Source organism: Solanum pennellii, chromosome 5 (assembly GCF_001406875.1).
Source record: "Solanum pennellii chromosome 5, SPENNV200".
NCBI classification, from domain to species: Eukaryota; Viridiplantae; Streptophyta; class Magnoliopsida; order Solanales; family Solanaceae; genus Solanum; species Solanum pennellii.
In genome coordinates this window covers 74,954,888-74,979,652 of record NC_028641.1, presented here as the reverse complement: position 1 = coordinate 74,979,652, position 24,765 = coordinate 74,954,888, and the positions used below count along the sequence as shown (strand labels likewise).

Here is a 24,765-nt window from a genome sequence, read left to right as displayed (position 1 = left end):
AGTTCAAAGAGCCGACTTTGTGATGTTACAATCATACCCCTTATGCCTATGATGAGTACGACGTCGTAATTATGAAATATACCTAAAATATAAAGAGGACATGGAAGTCATTTATGGTAAAAATTTAACAAAATCGTAATTTACATGAACAACTTTTTCAGTTAAAAAAAGGCACTGTTGTCTATACAAACTGAAAAAGACCTGATAACAATAAGCAGAGAAGATGAATGAAAAGGCGGAGCAGAACGGTTACGCCGCCGCCGGCGACGGCCATGGCGGCGACGGAGGATGTAGTTTGGTTGATGCCGGTGATGCGATGATGAACGGAGGAAGAGGAAGTAGAGTTAGTAGTGGAAGAGTGAAAGAGCCTTGGTCGCCGGAGGAAGATGCAGTACTGACTGAACTTGTTAATAAGTTCGGTGCAAGGAATTGGAGTATGATAGCTCAAGGGATTGCAGGTCGTTCTGGGAAATCGTGCCGACTTCGGTGGTGTAATCAGCTTGATCCGGTGCTTAAACGCAAGCCTTTTACTGGTAAAACCTTCGGCTTTTTTTTTTTTGGTTTAGCTTTCTGTTGAGTTTGTTAGCTTTGTGTAGATACGTAATATGCTGTTATTTTATCCTTTTTTGTTTGAAGTGCTTTTGGATTTTTGAATTTATTGTTCGATGGCTTTTTATTAGGGCACATTTTTTGCTAGAAAAGGGATGGCATTGGTATATTTTTGTGTTTTCTGAACTATGTTGCTTAGGGTCTCCGAAAATGTTGCTGCACTTGTGTTGGATCCTCCAAAAATGCTTACTTTTTGAAAGATGTTCAATCAATATAAGTTTTCTATCTCCTTGGCTGATAGCCCCTCTGGTAGCTTACGCTTTAGAATTTCGAGATTTAGTGCCTCCTTAGTATAGGACTAGTACTGTAAAGTATGATATTCTTACTGTGGTTTACTGATGCATGCTTGTGTCCTCAGCAAATGTTACCCAAATTTACTAACAAGTAATATAGTCTTGTGTTCTAGTCATTAGAGATGTTCACCACCAAAGTTGTTAGAATCCCCTGTATAAAGATCATTGAATGGTAATTATAAATGAAATAAAATCTTGGTGAATGGTACACGAGGTCTAACTATGTGCAATTTAGGTTTCTTTGCCACCCAGTGAATATATTGTTTAGATTGGCCTATAATTGCTTTGTTGCTCGTGTCTATGCCCGAGAGACAATAAGACTTCAATCTCCAAGTTTAACTCAAAGCTAGCACCCTTCACTCCCACCTTTAAGAGCTATTGCTTCATGTTAATTTGCCTTGCTAATGCTTGCAAATGATCACATTTTCTTTTCTTGATGAGGAAGAAATGGTGCTAGCTGAGATTACTTCTTTACCTAAATGTTGTCAGAAGTAATTGCTTACTCTGTCTCTCTCTTTCTACATGATGAACTTGCAATTTGGAAACATGAAATGCACTTGTCTCTAGTCGCACTTAACTTTAGGCATCAACTTTAGTGGAGTTTACAGTTCACCTTGTGTCACTTTGGTGTTACCATTTACTGAAGGTTAATGGAAACGTAATTTCTACCTAGTCTGCCACAGTCAATGTTAGAGATAGTCTTCTTTGTTAATAATTTTCGAAAGCATCTAAAAATGTCCTTTTGGTGAGTTGTTCTTTGCATGGTAGTTCTTGCTATTGCCAGTTGCCAATTCTCTGTGCATGGAGGGAACCACTACATTGTTGAACATCAGGAAGATACTAGGATGGTCTAGTAGCTATTTAAGTGGCCAGATGATGACATGGGTGATGCTTAAAATGACTAGTTTTATGATGCTCATTCACCTACTGCAACCCTCTTTCTTTATCAAGATTTAGGGCCGGCAAATGAGCAAGCTCCCACTGGCGGAGTTACGTGATGCTGCATGATTGGGTCAATTTGACGATTGCTTGGTGATGCAAAGAGTACAAACGGATATATCTAGGCATAATTGTATTACTTTTCAATCTTTTCATCGATGTCTATCGATTATTTTATTAACCGAAGCTGCTCTTGTAGTTTGTTTTACTTTTAGTCTTGCAATGCTTAATGAAGTTTAGAACAAACATTAAACTTTGATTTGATGCATAAACTTTACACCGAAGTGTGAATATTGTGATGTTTCTTTTCAGCATCACATCACAGTTCTGTCCAACTGAGCAAGTGCATTTTCCTTAAAAGGCGGTAGATTAACAGTTAAAATAATGCTTACGAGTTTTTCTTTCTGTGAATTTGTGTAATAGTCAAATTATCTTGGTTTAGGGAATTCTATACATGTTTAGTTTAATTTAGTTGAAGCAAATGTAATCATTTGCCTTAAGAATCTCCTGGATCCATGTTATTCTCATGAGTCATGACCATATTCTTCCCTGAAGCCTAATCAAAGCTTACTTTGCTGCAGATGAAGAAGACCACATTATAATTAATGCGCATGCCGTCCATGGAAATAAATGGGCCGCAATTGCAAAATTGCTCCCTGGTAGAACAGACAATGCAATTAAGAACCACTGGAACTCTACACTAAGGCGTCGATTTGCAGGGCTATGGAGGGTTAAACCAATACGCAGCATGACGTTAGATGATTGTAGCATTTACAAAGCCAGGGCATTATCTGAAGAAACTATGTCATGTGAAGGTGTTAACCAAATTAAGCCCCTGGAAATGCTGGAAGTTAGTCGTACAGAGTGCATTCCCAGCCAGTCTGAAAACAAAGCTCAAATATATGAGATGTGTTGTATTCCCGAGGAAACTCCACACTTCACTTCTGAAAGAAGTCGTCCTACATCTATGGGAAATAGCGATCCACCTGCTGTTCATCCAACTCAGAAAATTGGCGCATTTAATGTTTATAACCCTTCTGTAACTTCAAGAATAGTGCCAATGCAGGGGCCTCTGATCCACACATTCTCACCAGACTTTGATATATGCAAACTTCTTGAAGGTGTATCTGGTGAAACCATAGTTCCTCAGGGTTGCGGGCATGGTTGCTGTGCAGCTACTTCCAAGAGCTCCTCCAAAAGTTCATTGTTGGGTCCCGAGTTTGTTGATTACGAGGAACATCCTCCCCTCCTCAGCCATGAGTTAGCTTCTATGGCCACAGATTTGAACAACATTGCTTGGATCAAAAGTGGACTAGAAAAAGCTGGCAAATTATCCAGCCTAGCCACAAGCCAAAGAAATTCACAACGTAGCTCTGCTCAAGTGGGTTTTGGATAACAGAACAGGAAATTAGATAACTCTTTTTGAAAGGACCAAGCCGGTCAATTAGGATATGATGAATCGATGTATCTTCAAGACTTCAACTCCAATGTCTCTGCTAAATATTGGATTGCCAGCTGAAGTGGAAGCTCGAGGTGAAACTTATAGGGTTTTTCTGTTTCTTCTTTTTCGCGGTTTATTTATGACATATAAGATATAAGAATGTCTGTACACTAAACTTGGGGATTAAAAAAAAAAGAAGCATTTTGTGCTTGAAAATTGCAGACTGGAAAGGTGCTCATTTTGTAAGCTTGTTGTATGGCTGGCAATGAAATGGTTCTGGTGACACTTTTTTGGCCTATGTTTATTTTAAATTTCCATCAACTCTATTTCCATTAAGGATTGGGTGTTTTCGAGCCATGAGTGGTCTTTTGAAAATGACCTCTCTCTACCCAAACAAACGTAGATGTTAGATTTGCTTACATCCCACTTGGAAGTCATTTTTCTTTAAGTTATTACACTTTCAATTTTGAATCTTATTATCGTTTCAATTTGAATTTTATTCTCATTTAAAAATAGTTCCAACGACCCTCTTTATCTTACCTAACTCCACTTATAACAAGTTTTAGATTATAAGTTTCGAATTTTAAACACCTTATATTTTAAGCGCCAAAAGGGTGTAGAGCTCTAATTCCAAAATATTAGAGAGACCAAAGTGCAATTTGTCTAAACTCCGAACAAAGTACTGTGCAACTTCTTCATCTATGGAAGAAGACGATAATCTCCCGGCGGCGGCGGCGGCGGCGGATTCCGCTCTCCAACGGAAGCATGCGGCGATGATCGAGCGCCTTTCGAACTCACACCAATCCCGTTTGGCTCGCAAACCTAATTCGGAATCGAACTCTACGTTCATCTCCACAAGTTCCTTTCTTTCTCGTTTCTCCGAATCCAAAAACTCCATTGAATCCACACTCTCTCGCATCCGTCAAACGCCTGATCCGCATTCCAATCCGACTCTTAAATCCGAACTCGACAACGTCTCAATATCCATCGCAGATCTCGAAAAACTCGTCGCTGAAAACTCCTTTTCCCTACCATCCTACGAAGTCCGTACATGCCTCAAAACTATAACCGATCTAAAACAATTAGTCGAACACGTTACGAGCGAAGTAATCCCAAGGAAGAAATTCTCTTTCAAAAACAAATCAACGAAGAAAATCACAACGCAGAACGACACCGTATCAGAAGTTCCAAATGTGGAATCAAAGGATTCAGTGTTAAGGGTTTTGGATTCACCAGGGTTTAGGGGCAAAGAAAATGAGGTATTAGTGAAGGAATTCGGTAGGGGTAATGATGAAGAGATTAGGGAATTTGTTTTATCAGAATTAAAGGGTTGTGATGTGAGATTAATGGGGAGTGTGAGGGCATTGTTTGTGCATAAACTGATAGATTGTAAGGTATATGTTGGACCTGTTTTTGGGTCAGTGTTGATTGAAGAAGTGACAAACTGTGTGTTCGTTATGGCATCACATCAGATTCGGATTCATCAAGCTAAAAGATGTGATTTTTATCTTCGAGTGAGGAGTAGACCGATAATCGAGGATAGTGATGGTGTAAGGTTTGCACCGTATTGCTTAAAGTATGAAGGGATTGAGAAGGATCTTGAGGAAGCTAATCTTGGTGAGGAAACTGGGAATTGGTCGAATGTAGATGATTTTAAGTGGTTAAGAGCTGTGCAGTCTCCAAATTGGTCAATTTTGCCGGAAAATGAACGCGTTGGCACAGTTGATATTTCAAGTCGAGAACCAAAAATTTGAATCTTTTGTCGCGAGGAACGGTTAGTATGTTAATCCTCTTTGTTTAAAGGAGATCACTTTTGTTTGGTTATCTTCTTTTAAGTACTTGAATTTGTTGATTAAATGCATACTGATTATTATTCTATTTTAAGAGGTGAACTAAATACAACGGAACAGGAATATTGTGATAAAGGCCTAGTCGTTGTTGTTGTTAGTATGATTCTGTTTTGTTGTCTATGAATTAATATGAAATACCTTTTTATTATCAATCAACTTAGATACAACTAGTTGGTGTCAGTTATATGAATCCATAATATCTATATGTATTTGTTGCTGGTTCCATCATATCAATGTCCTACGCATAGCTCCGTTTAAGTCAATCAACTTCTATTCTTATGAAAAATAAAGGGACTATCTTCGTAACTGATAATGAGGAGGCAACTAATCTTGAAAGATTTGTTGCTGGTGCTGCCACAGGAAGTGTAGCCATTGTGCTCTGCATGTCTATGGAACTGTGTGTGATATTTTAACATTTTTCTGTATTTATGCTTCTTGAGTTCTTTTTGAAAAGCATAACAAGTTGAACTCTGTTGTGTTATATGTATCTGTATCTGTACTACTAAATTGAAGGAGAGAAGTTAAAGTTGCTATGCAAGCTGGTAATAGACACGGAACTTATCCTTCTTGTCGTGTTATATGGTGTGTTCTACGGTGAAATAGCTCTTTGACTGTCTAGATTGTGTGCTCGAAAAATAATGCAAGTTGATACTGGTTTTTAAGATTTACTTTACCCATTGACATTTTCAGACTGCTTAGCTTGACAGCTTATTTTCTTTAAGTGGCACCTACTGCTTAATCATACAAAAGTTTCTCGATTTTCCTATATCGTCATGCTGATTGCTTTGACTCTATGTCACTGATTTGAATGGACTCAGCAGAAGTAACAAAGTTAAGAGAATATGGTCTGGGGGCTTGATAAATCTTTAAAAAGCCGCTAGCATAATTGCTGGGCACTGTCTAATGAAGAAGCTGTGGGAATTGCTAATGATGATTCAGTTTATCTGTAATGAGTAATGACTTCAGCTAAATTTGATCACTTTAAGTATTTCGATGAGTTGGGTAATAGAGCTCTACTCTTTATATATTCGTGAGTCCTGTAGTATGCTAAATACTAGTCTTGACTCTCTTCTTGATGGCTATATTCAAAGAACTATCTCAAGTTCTAACCAGTCAACGATGATCCTATCACGTTTTTCTTGAACATGTCAATATTCCATATCAGGATTGGAATGTAGCATCATTGGGAGGCTCAGTTGGTGCTTTCAGTGACATGATTCACGCTAAGGGACCTTCTCTCTTTACAAGGGCCTAGTTCCCTCCATCAGAGGCATGGCACCTTCAGGCACAGTTGCTATGTAGGGGTTGTGATGAAGAGATTAGGTAATGGCTAGCGATGGTGGTTGTAGATGTCGGTCAGGATAATGTTGGCTAATGGTGAGGTGTGTTAGTAGCTCGTGGTGATGGTGATGGTGATTGAGAGTAGAGGTTGATGCTAGTAGTTTGGTGATGACGGTTGATAGTTGTGGAGGATGATGGTAATAGCTACATTGTGGTAGTTTGTGATAATGATCGTAAATGGTGGTTAGTATTGGTGGGTAAAGAATTATGATAGTTAAAATTGAATTATTAAATGTAAATAAATGAGGCCTCGAAGAAAATACCTGTTCAGTTCATTCAGCAAGTAATTAATGGACTGTAACATGCATGTTCATCTAAGTCCTATAGAATTTAATATTTAGTGGACACAACTCTAATAGGCCTGTTACAACTTTAGCTGAACTGGAAGTTTATAAATATATTGGATCACAATTCATCAACTATTTTGTGTAGGTAAAAATAAGGAAAAATACAGAAAATGGCAAACTACATTTTATATCAAAATAATATAGCTATAGTATATTTTATTTATATTTTATGGATAAATATAATTAGTAAATAGCTAATAACATCATTTTCTGAAACAATAACTTTGTATGCCTAAGAAAATATATTCCCTTTTAAAATGTATAAAAAGTATTAAAAACGAAGAAATAAAATTATAATGTATTTATGTATCTAAAATACATGCTCCATAAGAACATTCAACGTAGTAAACACATACAAACATTCGTTCTCGGGTGTTTTTCATTCGAATATGTGAACAAGGGTACGTCTTATCCAAGGTATATAAGTATCCAGGCAGCTTTCCATAAGACGTAGTTGGTTGCTTCATTATCGATTCTAATGCCTTTTCTTTTGCTCGTCATGCCAATATGTAGTCAATATCAATATCTAAGTTCAATCGAACGTCATCCATCATATCAATTGGAGTGTACTTTCTCTTGTGATTTCTCAATTTAGGTGCGACTATTCCTCCATTCAATTCACTTGTTGCACGACATTCTGAATTTACCCCATCCTTTAAATGACGTGTATGTTCAGAGTTAAAACTCTAATTCTGAACATCTTCGACTTGTTAATACTTGATACTTTTATCAATCATGTGCATTCTTTAGGAAGTTGCTCACCAAAAGGACACAATCTCGTCTCAATTTAAACAAATTGGATAAGTCATGAAAATCATCAATATTCGTAAATAAAATCTAAAAAAAATAAAATATACATAAATCTTTTCCTAACGAGAGAAACCTTTCAAAAGTCACATGCACAAAATTAGGAAGTTGTTCACCAAAAGGACACAATTAATTAAATTAGTGCAAAAGGAGACATGATAGTCCCACCACACCATCCTATTGTCAAGTTGAAAAGTTAATAGGAGTTGCTTTAATCAATTTTGAGATGAAAAATACATTGTTGGGCCATTGAATTAATGTCTCACCAAAAAATAGCTAATTAAAGACATTCTCACAACACTTACCTCAAATTTCATTGAAGTTGTTGGCACAACAAAAGATAAATCGTGGAACTAGCAATACCACTACATTTGGTTTGTTTAATTTTGTACATTTTTGAAAAAAAAAAAAAACTTAATTTATACATAAACACGTGTTCTTTAAATCGACATCAACTAATATCTGTGATATTTAAATTTACTTGTATAAAATTGAATAATAAACATATTCGTTCTACATGAGATGATATCTAACAAAGCACATCGCTCCTTCAAGTGTTTTTTTAGTTCTTGCATTAGAAAGTATATTATATTTAAACTGACTTTAGAAAATATGAATACATATAAATAAATTATTGGTAATTAGGTAGCGAAACATACTAATCATAATTAGGTAAAAAAAACATAAATGAATACTTAAACTTACTAAAAGAAAATCTTTAATGTATTATTTTTGAGTCAGACTGAGACCGATGATGATGGTGAAATCTTTTAATTTACTCTTTTCATATAAGTTTATATGTACTTATTATTAAAATTAATTTATTAAATTTTGACTTTAATATAAGTTTATGTAATAAAGTAAAATATAAATAATCATCGATGTATAATAATTCCAAACACCTGTGAAATGAGATATCTCATTAGCAGGGGCCTATCCAGCAAAGCCTGCAATGTTGTTCTTTGATGTTTCTTCAGTGGACAAATTAATTTAGCAGTAAGCGGGGCGGAGTTAAAAGTTCAGATACGATTTGATTCGATTGAATTGGTAGTTTTTATAAATTTATAATTTAATTATATATTTTTGAAATGATCGATTTAAAATTTAGAATTTATAAAATTGAAATTTTGATTTGACATTTGATAGACGAAAAAAATTTAAAACTTTAGAATTCAGATATATGCTAATTCAATTGAATAAGTAGTTTTGCTTAGTAAATCTACAGAATTTTTATAAATTATTAAATTTATAATTTAGTTATAATTATTTGAAGTTGTTAGTTTAAAATTTAAATTCTTATTTGACGTTTGAAAATAACTCAAAGAACAATTTTATATCTGGATTATTAAGTTTGGGGCTCACATGGTTATCAAGTCAGATCAATTTTTTTAAATATTAATTTATCAAGAATTAAAAAGAAAAAAAAACAATCTGATATTTCTAGTTACTAGTCTTTGCAATATCTAATTTTAAAATTTTAAGTTTTCCACATAATTTGTCTTAAAAGTTTTCTATCCCACCCTTCGTATCTTAATCAAAAGATTTGAGTTTTGAATTTTTAATCGATACAAAAAAATAAAATATAATTAAATAAACATTGAATGTAACTTAACTTCAAAACTAGTTTAAGGAAAAGGATTTCTCAAAATCATATACGGAAGTTCACAATCGAAATCTCTTCCATTACCAATACAAAATTCTTTTCTATTCATTAACTTTTACGCGTTTAAATTTATCCGATTCTCAAGATATGCATGCCTAGCTAGACATCGTCCTATCACTACAGGGTGTGGACAACCAATCTAAAGATCCACATCGGAAGGTCTAACTCTAGTATATACCATATTAAATAAAACGTAAATTAAACTCAATCACCGAAGCTAACTCACGAAAGGAAAGGAAGGAGGAAGAAGAGGGATTTGCCAAAATCATATAAGAAAATGTTGTAGGACCAGATTCTTTTTATTTTTAAAAAAGCCTTCTTAGAAGGAGCCTTTTCACATATAGCGAGTCTATCTGATATGATTTTGAATTAATTTTGTTATAAACTTCAAATATTAAATGATTAATGAAAAAATAGAAAAAAATATTTAAAAATATAATCCGCACTTTACTAATGTATGCACACCAATGATAGACGTATTATATATCAAATATACACCATCGATGATTAAAAATTATTACATAAATTCGTGAAATATTTTTTATAGAACTGACTAAAAAAATTAAAATCCAAAAAAAAAAATGTCAAATTACACTTTTTCTGGTCAGTAACAAACCAAATAACAACATAGATGGCATAAAAGTAGTCATAAAAGGGAACAATTACAAAATCTAGTCAAATAAAATTCCAATTAATATTGATATAAATGTCCCTCATATATGGCCCAATATTATGTACACTTTTTACATCTTTTGTTTGCAACACATAATTTATTTTATTTTTAAAAAAAAATTATTTTCTATCTGCTCACTAGAAGGGGGACCAAAAAAAAAGTACTACAAAAATTAAATAAAATTAAATAGTAGAAAGGGTTTTTAGTATTTTCTAATTTTCTAACTTTTGCTTTTATATCAATAAATCTTTTTTTATGATCTGTCATTGAAAGAGATGCATTACAGCTGTGGCATAGTTGTAGGTATCAACGGGTACGTTATACATGACATTTATGTTATCGTTAAAAATATATCATCGAAATATTATGATGAAGTGGTAAGTAATAAAACGTGAAGTGTATATATGAATAGTTTCAAAAATATAACTAGAATCATCCTTTTTTCGAATCCACCTCACATTAATAGCTTGAATACCTAATCTCTTCTAATCAATAGATTATACAAAAGCAAAGTCAATAGGTGATAATGACATTGATTTTCTTGTTTGATTATGCTTAATGAGGTTGAGTGTTGATCTGTCAAAATTATGATATCGTAAAGATGTGAGTGGTAAAGATGAAGATATATTGAGGTGGCGATATCAGATTATGATTAAGATATTCAGAACAAGTTGAGAATGGCCTCCTAAGAGGATAATATGCGGAAAATGAGACTAAGATAATTCAGACATGCGGAGAGGACATGCCCAGACGCCCCCGGTCCATAATTAGGAAGTGTGAAGGTTGACCATGATTAGGCAAGATATCTCCAACTTTACCTCAATGAGGACACGTGACCCTTGTTAGGAAAATGTGAAGGTCGAAAATTAAAATAGAAGGTTGGTATGGTAGGTAGTCAGACGTATTTCGTTTCCTTTTTTGAAATATTAGTATTATTTTTATTTTTAAATTACAAGGTTAGCTGGTAGTCCAATGTATTTTAATTTCCTTTTTCAGAAATATTAGTATCATTCCTATTTTTAATTTTTTATCACTACTTGTTATTTCGTTAGCCTAGATATCTTATTATTTTGTTGTTGTTAATGCTTGTTTGTTACTATATCTTTCTCACCATTCATTTAATCGAAATTAAAATTCTCAGAAATATTCTTTCTATTTTCGATAAACTTAACGTATTTTATTTTATTTTAAAAAAGATTTACTACTTATAAAATTATGCTAAATTTATTATTGTAATATTGTATCCAAAAAGGAATTCATGACAAAGGCAAAATACTTAAATATTAATAATTACAGAAAAATCATAAGGTCCCCCTTTTGATTATTACCTTTTTCAATTCCTAAATATTTAAATCTACAAGATCCATCCACATAATTGCTACTATACCGTAATATTAATATACTTTTATAATAGTTTTTCCATAAAAAAAATATATATTTTCCTATTTCCAAAAATATATATTACTTTTCCTCTGGTCACAATTAAAAAAAAAAAAAATTAGCCTTTCAAATTTGGTCTAAAAAAAGTGAGTTTAAAAAAAATAAAAAGGTATAAAAAAATTTCCCTAAATTTATTCTTAAATCTTATCTAACAAATTACCTCAACATATTTCTAAGAAGTCTATCAAATAATCCACATAATTAATATTATTAAGGAATTTTTTTAATGAGTTTGTCGAATTTTTGAGAATCGATTATTATATTATGTATATATCCAAGAAAATATCACATACTTGTATATAGTATATACTGTAAACGAAATTGATTCTTAATTACCAACATCCAATCGAGCGATCACATAATTGAAATTCTTCTATTCTTAATTAAATCTTGAGTTTGAGCCTCTGAAATTAAAAAAAAAATCATATTGAAAACATCGCCTTCAAAAATAAATATTGAAATATACAAACTTCAACTTAGCTTAATTCTAACACAAAGTAAAAGACACCAAATGAATTTTCTTAAAAACAAATTTGACAGTTTATAATTTATTTATTTAGAAAATGGACATGTCTGTATGAGCATTATGGAGTTTCATAATTAGTCTTCCATATAGTTTATAAAGGAAATAATAAAAGTGTTTTGACATACAATTGAAAGTGTTTTTTTTTTTTTGAACTTATAATTAGTGTTGTCTACAAGGCGTGGGATAAAAAAAAGCAAAGATTACTAGTATTAATTACCTTAATTAATCAAAACATTTTAGCTACTAAAGCTGCTTTATATATTTTTTGATCGTTACATTTTAACTATCATTTCAATTATCTTTTTTTTTATGTATATATAATTTATTAAGTTGTCTATATTTTAAAACTAAAATTAAAACTTGATTTCAAAATTGAGGAAAGAGTGTAACAAGTTACTATTTTATTAAAAAAAAATTTAGCACTTATATTAATTAAAACAATGAAAATGAAATGTCATACACAATATTCATAATTTATTGATATAACTTCTCACTTTAATGTATAATAATAATTGATCCATAATAAATTAATATTATTTTAAATTGTTGAGCGGAAAATTAGTCATTACCTTTTTGTGTTATTTTTTTTATATATTATATTATATATAAGAATAGTAGGAATAATCCTTAAATATACTTTTGATTCCATTATTAATAAAAAATATATTTTCAACCTTTTTTCCTCATAAATTGTTCCTTATTCTTCCTTTCCATATCACTACTCCACTACTGTTATATGTATATATTTTAATTAGCCTTTTGTTTTCGTTCTTCGATATTCAGTATTCGTAATAAAATTTGATTATATTTTAATTTTTACATTATATTACTCTGCTTTGTGTATGTGTGGTGGGGGGAGGGGAGGGGGGGTTCATTGTTAAATAATTTTTTAAGCTCCTCAAAATCATATCTTTATTTCAATTATGTTTTTTTGGGGGGCAACTTTCACATATAGCAAACAAAAAATTCATACTTGTATGCTATAGCAAAGTTTGCATAATTGCACTACATAGCAAACATAAAACTGTATAATTCGCTATACATATACAACTATATAATTCGCTGGCCTAAATTGTATAATTCGCTGGCCTATTTCACTGCAATTGTATAATTCGCTATCCTATTTCACTGCAATTGTATAATGCACAATTGTATAATTCGCTGCCTATTTCGCTGCAATATTTTTATAAAATTTGCTTTGCATACAATTGAATCGAATTAAAATGTATGTATATTGCATAATTATAAGTGTATAGCAAGAAGATATATGTTTTTCTCTCGCTTTATACAAAAACAGAAACACAATATATACACTTATGTTGTATAAAGCTAGAGAAAATTGTATTTCACTACAATTGTATAATTCGCAATTGTATAATTTGTTGGCCTTTTTCTCTACAATATTTGTATAAAATTTGCATTTGTCTACAATTGAATTGGAGTAAAATGTTTGTAAATTGTATACTTAAGTGTATAACACGAAGATATATATTTTTGCATGTGTATATACAATTTTCTCTCGCTTTATACAAAACAGAAACAGAATTTATACACGTCTGTGTATAAAGCGAGAGAGGCGACCAGAAGGAGGGTGGCGAGCGAGATTTTTGGGAGAGAGGCGCCTGGCAAACTTTGGCTAACGTTTGCTATGGAGCACAATTAATCAAACCCTAGCTACTCCATTTATTTTAGGTTATTAATTTGCTACTATATATAATTTTTCCTTTTTTTTTTGGTAAGATTTTTTTTTTATTTGGTTAATTGTGTTTAACTACAAACATGCATGAGCTAGGGAAATAATTGATTTGTAACTTAACTACTTAAAGCCACTTTCTCATCATTGATGTCCTTAAAATATTTTACTTTTATCGTGTGACAAATTTAATAACTTTTTACACTATAAAATCATCATTACAAATAAGTATATTCATAATAAATGGAGGCATTTTCGAATCGAGTCAAATCACTAATTTGAAAAAATAATAAAAGTCTAGAGTATTCACTTTGTTTTTTTCTCTCTACAATAGGTCAAACTCAAAGAGGAAAATGTACGAGTTTTAACAATTTTCTCGCCTCGTCTATTATATACGGAGAGGAGGGAGCCACTTCTTCTAACATATATAGTAAAATATAAAAATAATGATACGTATACAGCGCAATTTTACTATTATCTTATAAGAATTAAGAAATTATTTTTCATAAACACTCAACGATCGAGTAATATTATGTTATGAAATCTTTGACCCTAACATAAAAATTTGGATATTATTTAGCACCTTAATTAATTATTTAGCTATGCATATGGACAGATCTAACAGTATCCATCATTACATGTGTTTCTGACTCAATTATATGATAACATCATTACAATGTCTCTTTTAATTATTTTAAATAAATTAACCCAATTCTTTATAATTGTAATCATGTGATTAGTTACGTAAAGAAAGAGAAAGAGGGTTCATATTTCTTAAGAAATAAGCATAGTAGATGGAAGTTTCAAGGATTCAAAGAAATTTTAAAAAAATATATATTTTTCATTCGATGTTCGATCAAATTTTAATCTAATTGATTCTTAGTCGCACAAAGACGCATTTTGAGATTATAGTGTTTTCGATCCAAATTAAAACAACTCTAGTCTGACTAGAGCTCAAATTTAATACATTTAAGTAAGAACGAATAGTATTAATCACTTCACACTCCTACCATATTTATTAGTTAGTACAAAATAAATATATTTTTATTTTTTCGACTTTTAACTCGACTGATCTGAATTCACCCTGAAAAATACTTTCTAACATAAAAATGACTTTATTTATAAAAATTCAATCTGTAATATCTATATATAATGAAAAAATACGTATTAACTAATCCCGTGATCACAAACAAAATAAATAATTGACTAGGAAGGGATGGTGACCCACTATTGTAAAACCTAGCTCCCATGTGGCTGTTTAGTTTGTTAAGGAATGGGGTCTACTAATTTAATTTTATTTATTTTTACCTTTATGGGTAGACAAGAAAATTCTTCTCATGATTTGCCAAAAAAAATAATAATTTGAAAGACTATAAACTAAGTGAAAGTTAGAGTAATTTTTAGCATATAATTCAATGTAGCTAAAGCACTTTTTTTTTCTTTTATATATTAACTCACCCTTTGTACACTTTCATATATCTCCAATCCCAAAATTTCAACTCTCCATTTCTCTTTTAAAAGCTTTGAACTTTGAAGAAGAAGAAAAATATGAAGATAATTTTTTCTTGATTTTGACAGCAACTTAAGGAGGCATCCAAAGGGATCGCATTGATCCGGTTTCTATCTATGTTGTTCAGATTCTTCAGAAATATTAACAGGTACGTGTAGAATTCTTCAAACGTGTTGTATTTTTGGAAGGATTCGATATGGTACAACAATGTCTTTTTTAGGGTTCGAGCAACATAACTTTCTGTTTGTTATGTTGTTTGGTCTTTTCAAAATGTTGTCATATCGATCAGATCTTCCAAAAAATGCATTACTTTTTGAAGGATTTAACATGTAATTAACAGAATTTTGAAGTATTCGAACAACATAATCTGTTACTTCAAAGAGTAAAATGAATTTGGATCATGCTATCCCTTTGGACTCCTCCTTTTGGAGCTACTAATAACTTGGAGATGTGAAGAATAGCAAAGAAACATCAATGTTGGTAGAAGAAACCATTTCAATGTGAAGTAATATCACAAGAGAAAATGTAAGTACAATTTAAACCACACATTAGTCAAATGTTTTTAATATCAGTTTGTGCGCATTTCGATTAATTCATTGTGATATTTCCAATAAATCACATATTGTGACGAAGCAATATAATATAAACTGAAGGGTGATTAGCTGAATATTCTTCCTTACAATCCTTTATTCAAATGTTATATTATTGGGTATATAAAAAATTATATTACCTACATGTAAAATTTTAAAATTTTCTAATTTTTTTTTTTTTGCTATTAGCTAAACACAAATATCAGATAACTCTACGCATCCATTTAACATTAAAACCATTTTTTTAAAAATCTTCATATGATGAATTATCAACCCTCCTTTTACTTTCCTTTTATTAACTCTTAATTTATCTTTGTTTATACAATCAATAATTATCCCAAAGGGACCAAAATAAATTGCTACAAAAGTTTTGAATTTTATTTATCTTCTTAAAAGTCAATAGTGGGTGGAGGGGGGAGGCCATTGTTGATTATGAGTGGGATGTAGATGTTATTATGGCCATGATATTCATAACTTTAGAAAAGTGACAATTAATTTCATTAGTTTTGGTATCTGAGATTTAAATATTTTATTGTAAACGTTGTTTTTACAAATGAAAATTTTTTAAAATATGTGAATCAAATTAATCGAGATTTAAAACAGATAACTCAACTACTTCGATTTAGGTCTAGATTGAAAATAGAACTCCAATGGTTTTACTACCAAGTCATGACAATAAATTCCTATAATTAATTTGGACCATTTGGTACAAAGGAATATATATATATATATATATATATATATATATATATATAGATAACTATTGATTATTCAATTAATAATATTGATAGTTGAGCAAGATGGAAAATGAGAATGATTTTTACATGTGAAAGTATATAATTTTAGGGTAAATTATTGGTATATATATCCCAAAATATTATTATTCTTTTTTTACTTTTCATAACAAAGTAGTTTATATTTGCAAAATATTATTATTGAAGGGCATGTTGCTTATAAGATGGTTTAGTTTGATTTTGAATATTATCGATTCATTTTATCAGATTTTGATTTGATTTTTTAAGCATATATTCTTTGTCAAAATTTTAAGAATAGTAACAAGCAAATTGAGTAAATGAAATTTTATATTTTAGAATCAAGTACTTCTAAAATCAGGTAATGTTATTTTAACTTTCTATCATATTTTTTTTATAAATTTTTTATTTTCTTCAAAACACTTCTATCACATATTCTCTTTTTGAACATGTTCCCAACAAATAAGCATTTGAAAGAACAATAATATGTCAAAATTATTGTTTACTTGTTTTTTCTTTTTTTTTTTTTCGGAAATTACTCTGAAAAGTACTGTGAGATTATTTTATATCACGTTTGGTTGAATATATACGAAATTAATAGTGATATACATTATTTTTATACCTCTTTTATTGTGTGATGGTATGCATGTCTATCATTCAAAATTACATTTATTCCCAAAAAAAATATATGAATCAATTAAAAAACACTTGAAAGATATGTTATTGCCTTTTTTTTTTCCATATTATATTTTTGAACTTTTAAAGAGGGATGAGACCAAACATCCTTTTTTTCTTTTTAATAATTAATTTTCCTTTTGTGGTGGGGAAACTTTAATAAACCAATTAATTGAAACAAGAGTACAAGAAGGATGGTGGAGTAAGGGGTCCATTGTGAACAAGATGCAAGAATTTTGGACAATGAATTGTCTTCAAATGAGAAATATGTAGGCCCAATTGTCTCCTTCTTGGGCTACAACAACATGGGCCATGTCTCTAGAATAAGTCCAAGGACATATAAATTGCCAAAGAAGGACCTAGTAATGATTTCTTTTTTTTCGAAAATTTCATAAATAGCGGTATCAACACTCATTTTACGAAAAAATATAGCGAGGTATTGTTATATTTTAAAATCGTAGCAACATTTCAATTTCAAAATATAACATAATACATATATCTAAACGCATAAAATATTTCATCTTGAATGAAAATCATATCAAAGTGTATATCATGTATATGTGTAGTAAGTGATGATTAAGATTTTTTAGATATACAAATATATGTATATGATGTATGCTATAAAATTGCATGATATCACTATGTTAGGTAACTTTTTTAAAGTACCACTACAAAAAATAATGTGGACCAACATTGCAAAATCGAATAATTTTTCCTTTATTTTCAAGTCCACACAACTTCTTTACATGTTGTAACGGTAAGGTTTACGTATATACTGTACATTGTTCTTTTTATACCGCGCTTACGAAATTACAGTATATATGTGGCCCTTACCATGGATTGCAACTGCCCAAAAAAAACCCTACATTGTCCTTTTGAGTGAACCTTTTTACAATCAAATCAAATTTTTTGGCCAAGAATTTGATAGTAATAATGGTGGAGTCATCATTATATAAAGAGTGTTAATTGATATTTCTTTCATTGTAGACTAGTTCAAAGTTTTTTTTTTTTTGTATATATAATATTTTAAAAGTTTTTTTTAATATGTTTAGTTCTTTGTATTTTGATGTTTCTTTGTGAATGTCAAGCTTTGCTAGCTAGTAAGAGTAAACACTTTGAAATATTTATACTAAATCAATATTAGTAATATATTGTTTCATTATTTAGTACATTTTTTCAGTGTATGTTTAACTAATGTTTGTATTATTAACACATTGTTTTGTGTATGAATATAATTTTCATGTTATGATTTTACTCTGTTTAAATTGTAAAAATCAAATTAATTGGTGGAAAAATGGCTATTGAAATGGCCGTTTAAAAGAAATGAAGAATTTTTGGCAATAATTTGATGGCAATAATATAATTGTCGTTATATTATATTTAGCGATAATAATATAATATGAATATTTATTACAAACACTCCATATAAATGTTGTTAAAGACTTTAGTAACTATGCAGACGTATTTTTGCAAGAACAAAAGAAAAATTGGTTACCACATAATATCTTTTTTGTATGGGTAGAAAATAAAGTTGAGTAGGACTGTCAAGTGAGCAGGTTGAAATTGGAGATTTAAAATTGGGTTGAATAGAAATTAGGTTGGGTCATGACCCGCCCAAGTTTACTTTAGGCTGAAATAGGTTAGGCTTAAATAGGTTGGACTCAAATGGGCTAAAATTGGTTGGGTCATGACCCACCCAATTTAACGTGCTTAATCTGAATAATTTTAACATATTGTTATCTAACTTCTATAACCACAATTTGCATTTCAACTCAAGAAAATAAAATAAAAGGTTATAAATCGATAGATAAAACCTAGAAGATGTAAAATAGATAGTAATTCATACCTTCAATATAAGAACATACATTACATCAATATAAATAAAGAATTTTAAAACAAGTTAAAATTAGAGATTAAATTAGGCTCAATTTTAGATTCTCTTAAAATGAATTACAACTTCATGTGAATGACCCCTTTGAATTCGAAACATCTGATTTAATGTGTATAAATAAATTTCAACCATCTTATCGTAACGTTGATAGTCGATTCATATATAAAAGTCTTACAATCATTTTCTTTTTTCTTATTTTTAGTTGTCCATGTCATTTTGATTTCAAATACTATCTAATTTTGTATATATGTATAATATATGCCTCTCTTTTTTAGAAATTAAATATTGTCACGCCATTACATTTTCATGTTCACAATCCTAACATAATTTAAATTGATAATTGTTAGGTTTTAAATGTGCCAAACACCATTTTTTGGTGGCTTCTTTTGACTTGTTAATTAACTCAATTTAAAACAAAAGTTAATTGTTAGGTTTTAAAAAGTGTGGAGGAAAATGAGTTGTAATTGTTTAATAAATAAGGCAAAATAAACACATTCCTATTATTCTTTGTTATTTATAAATAGAAGGATTTTCAATAATAATTTTTCTAAGTTTACTACTCTTTTTCATAAAATTTTAAATGTGATTTATAGTCATTTCTACAAAATTTGAGGTAACAATATTTTGTTTTAAGCAAATTGCTCTATTATGAAATGATATATTTTTATTACCGCGGATGCTTGAGGGGCATATAATTTTCCAAATATTTTTTTTCAAAGATTAACACTAAACATTACGAATAATTAATAAAGTAGTTTGGTATAATAATTGATAATCATGTTAATGGGTGTGACAATAGAAATGCGATAAATAAAAGTGAACAAAGAAAATACTTTTTTAAGAAAAATAAGTTTTTGTGACTTTCTCGTAGAAATTAAAAAAAATAAAAATAAAGTCTCCTACCTATCAAGATAGAGCTAGGATTTCAATTATTAGTTTGATTGAATTTAATAGTGATGATCAAAACTATATAATTATATAACAAAAAAATCATCAAAATATTCATAAATTATTATTATTTTATTTTGTACTCGATGTTTGGTATCTATATAAGTTTGACTATATTTGGATTTGTCTCAAAAAAATCTGTATTATGAAGAGAAAGTTCTACCTAATAAAGACAAATTCGTAGCTAAAAAACTCAAATCCAAAATCTCTAATTAAGAATAAATGAAGAAATACTTAGCTTTAATTTTATATTTGTGGTTCATATTATCAAACTTTTATATCTTCATATGACTTTTATTTTCTTTATATATTTTTTTCTAACACTTTTCACCAATGATTATATATGAAAGCAATATTATCTAGTTGTTATGTATATCGTCTTGATCAAGATCCAGCAGCAACATCTCCAGTTTGGTAGGAAGTATTCAATACAAAATAATCGATATTTCGTATTAGGTCTTGAAAAATAATTTGATATTTCGTATTAGGTCTTGAAAAATGATTTGAGGAATAAGTTATTGATGCAACTTACAGTATTTTTTGTACAGTTTTTGAATATCTAAATTATAATTTTAAAATATTAACTTAACTTAATCTAATTTAACTCTAAAATTAGTCAAAATAACTTTTGACAAATGAAATATGACAACTATTTACAATGGAGGGAGCATCACTTTAACAATTAAAAAAAAATTGTCTCAAATAAGTATAGGTTAATAACACCCTTTGCCTAAAAATAAGTATCACTACAACTCGTACTTTAAATTTTTCATACTTAAACGTGAAATGAACAGAGTAACACTTATCAAGACAAAGAAAGTAATTGACATAATACTCCTTCGATTTCAAATTATTTTTCATAATTTTTAAAAATAATTATCTCAAATTATTCTTTCATTGTATAGAGCATCCGTTTATACCAAAAATTAAATTGATTGTTTAATATTCATACTCCGAATCACATCACACAATGGAAAAATATCTTATAAAATAAACATTTAAGAATGTCAAAAGTAGAAAAATATCTTTTAAAATAAACATTTAAGAATTCCTAAAGTAGAAAAATATCTTATTTCTAAAAAATAGTCCCAAGTCTAAGCCTATCTATTGTGTGGATAGTCCCAACTCTAATCTTATTTATATTAGAGTTGACTGTTGTAAATTTGTAATAAATAATTTGTTTTATTTGAGAAATTTGATGATGATTATTATTATTGATGAAAACACTCTACTATAGGTGATTCTATAATCAAAGGGGACTCTATACCTTTAGTGATACTTTTTTTGTTTTTCGCTTGGTGTCTGGAGTTTGCACAGGAGGCTCGACTTAATTCGAATTGCGCACTGCAGGGTCATTTTGGGGATGACGTTTTACAATAGGATTTTTCATACTCAAGGCTCGAACTCAAGACATCTGGTTAAGGGTGAAGCAGTCCCGCCACTGCACTATAATCCATGTTGGTCGTATGATACTCTTAACTCTTAGGGATCGTTTAGTTGGAAACAAGTTATTCCATAATTAATTATCATGGGATTAGTTATCCTGAGATACTTATCCTACCATGTATACTTATCTCAAACTTGACAACCAAACAAAAGAACAAAATTTTATTCTAGGACTATTTATTTTTTATCCCTTATACATGTAATGGTCCAATCCGCTAGTTATATTGTCCGCTCTGGGCCAAGGCCCGCACAAATTTAAAACGCGTCACTAGTTGGTACGGCCCACTTACTTATGTACCCAACATTTCTCATGTGCTTTGCCTATGTGTAACTTCTTATCTTAAGCTAAGGCGTCACATGCACTCACTCTATGGACATAACATCTTCGTTGAGGTTTGCCCACCAAATGGGATTTGCCTAGACTCATTACTTAGGTTTGCCCTGCCTTACATGCATTTCTTAAACTCAATTGAACCCTGGACTACATTGACAAGGCCGATAGGAGTGGCTCTGATACCATTTGTAATGGCTCAATTTCCTAGTGATATTGTCTGTTCTGGGCATAGGCCCACATGCTTTAATACGTTTCACTAGTTAATAACGTCTGCTTATTTATATACTCAATATCTCGATGTGAAATATTTTATCCTAAGCTAGACCGTCACAATACGAAACGAACCTTTATGGATTTTTTAAACTTTAAATTCCTAGAGTAGAAAAAATCTTATTTCTAAAGAATAATCCCAAGTCAGAATTTGTAATAAATAATTTATTTTTACTTCGAGAAGTTTAATGGTGATTGTTATTATTGATATAAAACTTGTGAGCAATATTTTCATGTGATTTCTTCTTCCTAGAGTAGTAATGATACATTTTTTATTATTTCTTATTAAAGGTCTCCTATCCACATTGAAGCCCAACTAAATTTAAATTTGCGTTAAAAATTTTACATTGAGAGATAAAATACTCTCCAATAAAGATGACGTTGTATCCAAAGAAACTCCGTACCCGTAATGATACTCTTAACTCTTAAAAGAGTGTACTTAAACCTTAAAGTCTTAGTGTAGAAAAAAAACTTTTTTCTAGATAGTAGTCATAAGCCTATTCTTTGTATGAATAGACCTAACTACCAAGTCTTTCATATTAGGATTGACTATTGTAACCACTCTTATAAAAGGCGAAGTGCATAAAGAGATATTTTACATAGCATAAACTGAGGTGTATATTTCGTAAGGCCATAAATTTATGGGACATATATTTTCTGTATCTTTAATTTTATCATTCTTTCGTTAAGAAAATTAGCAAAAATAAATTTTTAATAATTCTGCAAATAAATCACCTATAATATAGAAAGAAATATTATAATTATTATTTGAGAGAACAATACACTCACAAATCAAAATAAAATAATTCTAACTTATCACTGCCAAGAGGAAAGGTCTCTTTGTTATTTTTCATCTGAACAGAACTCACATGTTGGTACTTGGTAGTGACTTCACTTTCAATGAACCATTATATTCATCCATTAACAAATCTCGAAGTTCTATTCAAAATAAATAACTTAGACGCTAGTGTACAATAAGTTTCGTTCAATCTGAAAGATACTTTCTCTTATGAGAATAAAATTCAGTTTATGCGAGATAATATCAATAAAAAAAATCACACATCAATATATCACAAGAAATGAAATATTCATCAAACTCAATGATAGGAGAGTTACAAATAAATATATCAAATATTCATCTCTTATCTAGTTAGAAACTAAAAATAATTCCTTCTAACATAAGGTATATGTACAATGCATTCTTTGAATTAATATCTTATCTATATTAAAAGAAAAACTTAAGTAGTACTAAGTGGGTGCGTGAAGGTTATTGAGAATATGAGATATAATACATTAAATAGATCATAATATTTTGATTAATCCCAAATAATAAAATTCAGGCCTCATTTATACATATATATATATATATCCATGCATTTCGAATAGACAAATGATGGGATTGGAGAACTACCCATGCATTATACATGTACAATGACCGATTTTCACTCCATAAACTTATACAGACCTAATTCAGTTGGAGAGTCTACTGTTAGTTTAAGTCAAATGAAAATTCTCTAATTACATTGATCCAATTTTATATTACTCAGTTTAGGAGAGTTAATAGAGATTATCAAAACTAGATGATTAAATACATAGTGACTTGTATCAATTTCATCCAATGGAGAAGAAAGTCTAAGCCAACACATAAAACTAGCATTTCACTACTATTTAATCAAATATGACTAAAAACTCATATAACGATCCGAAAAAAATAATTTCTTACTAGGTTGTTCTTATGAATCTACCAAATTTCAAATCAGTCAGAGTTCTTTTTTTTTTAAATTCCAAAAAGTATGATCAATTTGGTTGAAAACAGTTATATGGTCAAAATAGAGTTCAAAGTTTTTCCGTTCAAAAATTCTTATAACATGACACATATCATCATTTGTGAAATAGATATACAAATCAAGAACTAAGCAAAAATTCAACAAAACTCTTTACTTTATCTGAATACTATTTTTAAAAAATCGACATGTTTATGGATGCATTGAATATAAAAATGCAAAACACACCTCATAGATATACATGCATCTTGGACGATAAATTTTGATGAAAAAATGACTACTCATGCAACATAAATATGTGGTGTCAGATATTTACTTCAACAAAATTTAGAACAAAAGCTACCTCGGATGGAGAGTATATGTCAATTTAAGTCAAGTGAATATCATTATCCCTAGATCCAATCAAATATTACTCAATTTAGGAGAGTAATACAGATAATCAAAACTAGAAATTAAACTATAATGACTTGTATTAGTTTCATCCGATAGGAGGAAGGTCTAAGCCAACACATGAACTTAATACTCCATTTAAATTTAGTCATGAAGACTATAGAGAAGAACTCTATCACCACTATATCATAATCGAGTAATTTTTTGGTCAAATTGATTTTCAAGATACAAAATTATCTAAAAACACCATTTGAACGACCTCAAATTACCAAAACACCGCATAACAATGAGTATGTCAAAATTTGATCGTTTCTAATGAACCTACCGAATTTCAAATCAATCAGAGTTCAAAATTAATATTTATCTCCAAAGCTATGATCAAATTCAGATTCAAAAGATTTGAGGAAAAATGAACAGATCTTCATCCTTGTCTAATATGAATTTATGTTAACTCATCACGTGCAGTTATGTACCACATATAGCATAAATAAAATCAATATAAAGGATGTTATTCATACGAAATCACATTTTAATTTCAAAGAATAACTTTTAA

At 30.1% G+C, this 24,765-nt stretch overlaps 2 protein-coding genes across 5 annotated transcripts; both read left to right on the top strand.

The window, feature by feature from the left end:
- The first annotated feature begins 203 nt into the window (after window positions 1-203).
- LOC107018960 (transcription factor MYB25) lies at window positions 204-3,580 on the top strand. Its single transcript, XM_015219556.2, has 2 exons — window positions 204-533; window positions 2,423-3,580. Exons 1-2 carry the CDS (start codon window positions 224-226, stop codon window positions 3,235-3,237), a joined length of 1,125 nt encoding a protein of 374 aa, XP_015075042.1. The 5' UTR covers window positions 204-223; the 3' UTR covers window positions 3,238-3,580.
- A 250-nt stretch (window positions 3,581-3,830) lies between these two features.
- Window positions 3,831-6,823, top strand: LOC107018796 (tubulin-folding cofactor C). 4 transcript variants are annotated; one of them, XM_015219375.2, is made up of 2 exons: window positions 3,831-5,056; window positions 6,298-6,823. In XM_015219375.2, exon 1 carries the CDS (start codon window positions 3,984-3,986, stop codon window positions 5,034-5,036), a length of 1,053 nt encoding a protein of 350 aa, XP_015074861.1. In that variant the 5' UTR covers window positions 3,831-3,983; the 3' UTR covers window positions 5,037-5,056; window positions 6,298-6,823. The 4 variants fall into 4 exon arrangements, with proteins under 4 accessions (XP_015074861.1, XP_015074859.1, XP_015074860.1 ...); XM_015219373.2 differs by having other exon boundaries at window positions 5,954-6,823; XM_015219374.2 differs by having other exon boundaries at window positions 5,951-6,823.
- Window positions 6,824-24,765: the final 17,942 nt, after the last annotated feature.

Coding starts and splice junctions, on each gene's coding strand:
- LOC107018796 (XM_015219375.2), top strand. CDS start 3,984: ATGGAAGAAGACGATAATCTCCCGGCGGCGGCGGCGGCGGCGGATTCC.
- LOC107018960 (XM_015219556.2), top strand. CDS start 224: ATGAATGAAAAGGCGGAGCAGAACGGTTACGCCGCCGCCGGCGACGGC. Junction 534..2,422: donor TAAACGCAAGCCTTTTACTG/GTAAAACCTTCG, acceptor ACTTTGCTGCAG/ATGAAGAAGACCACATTATA.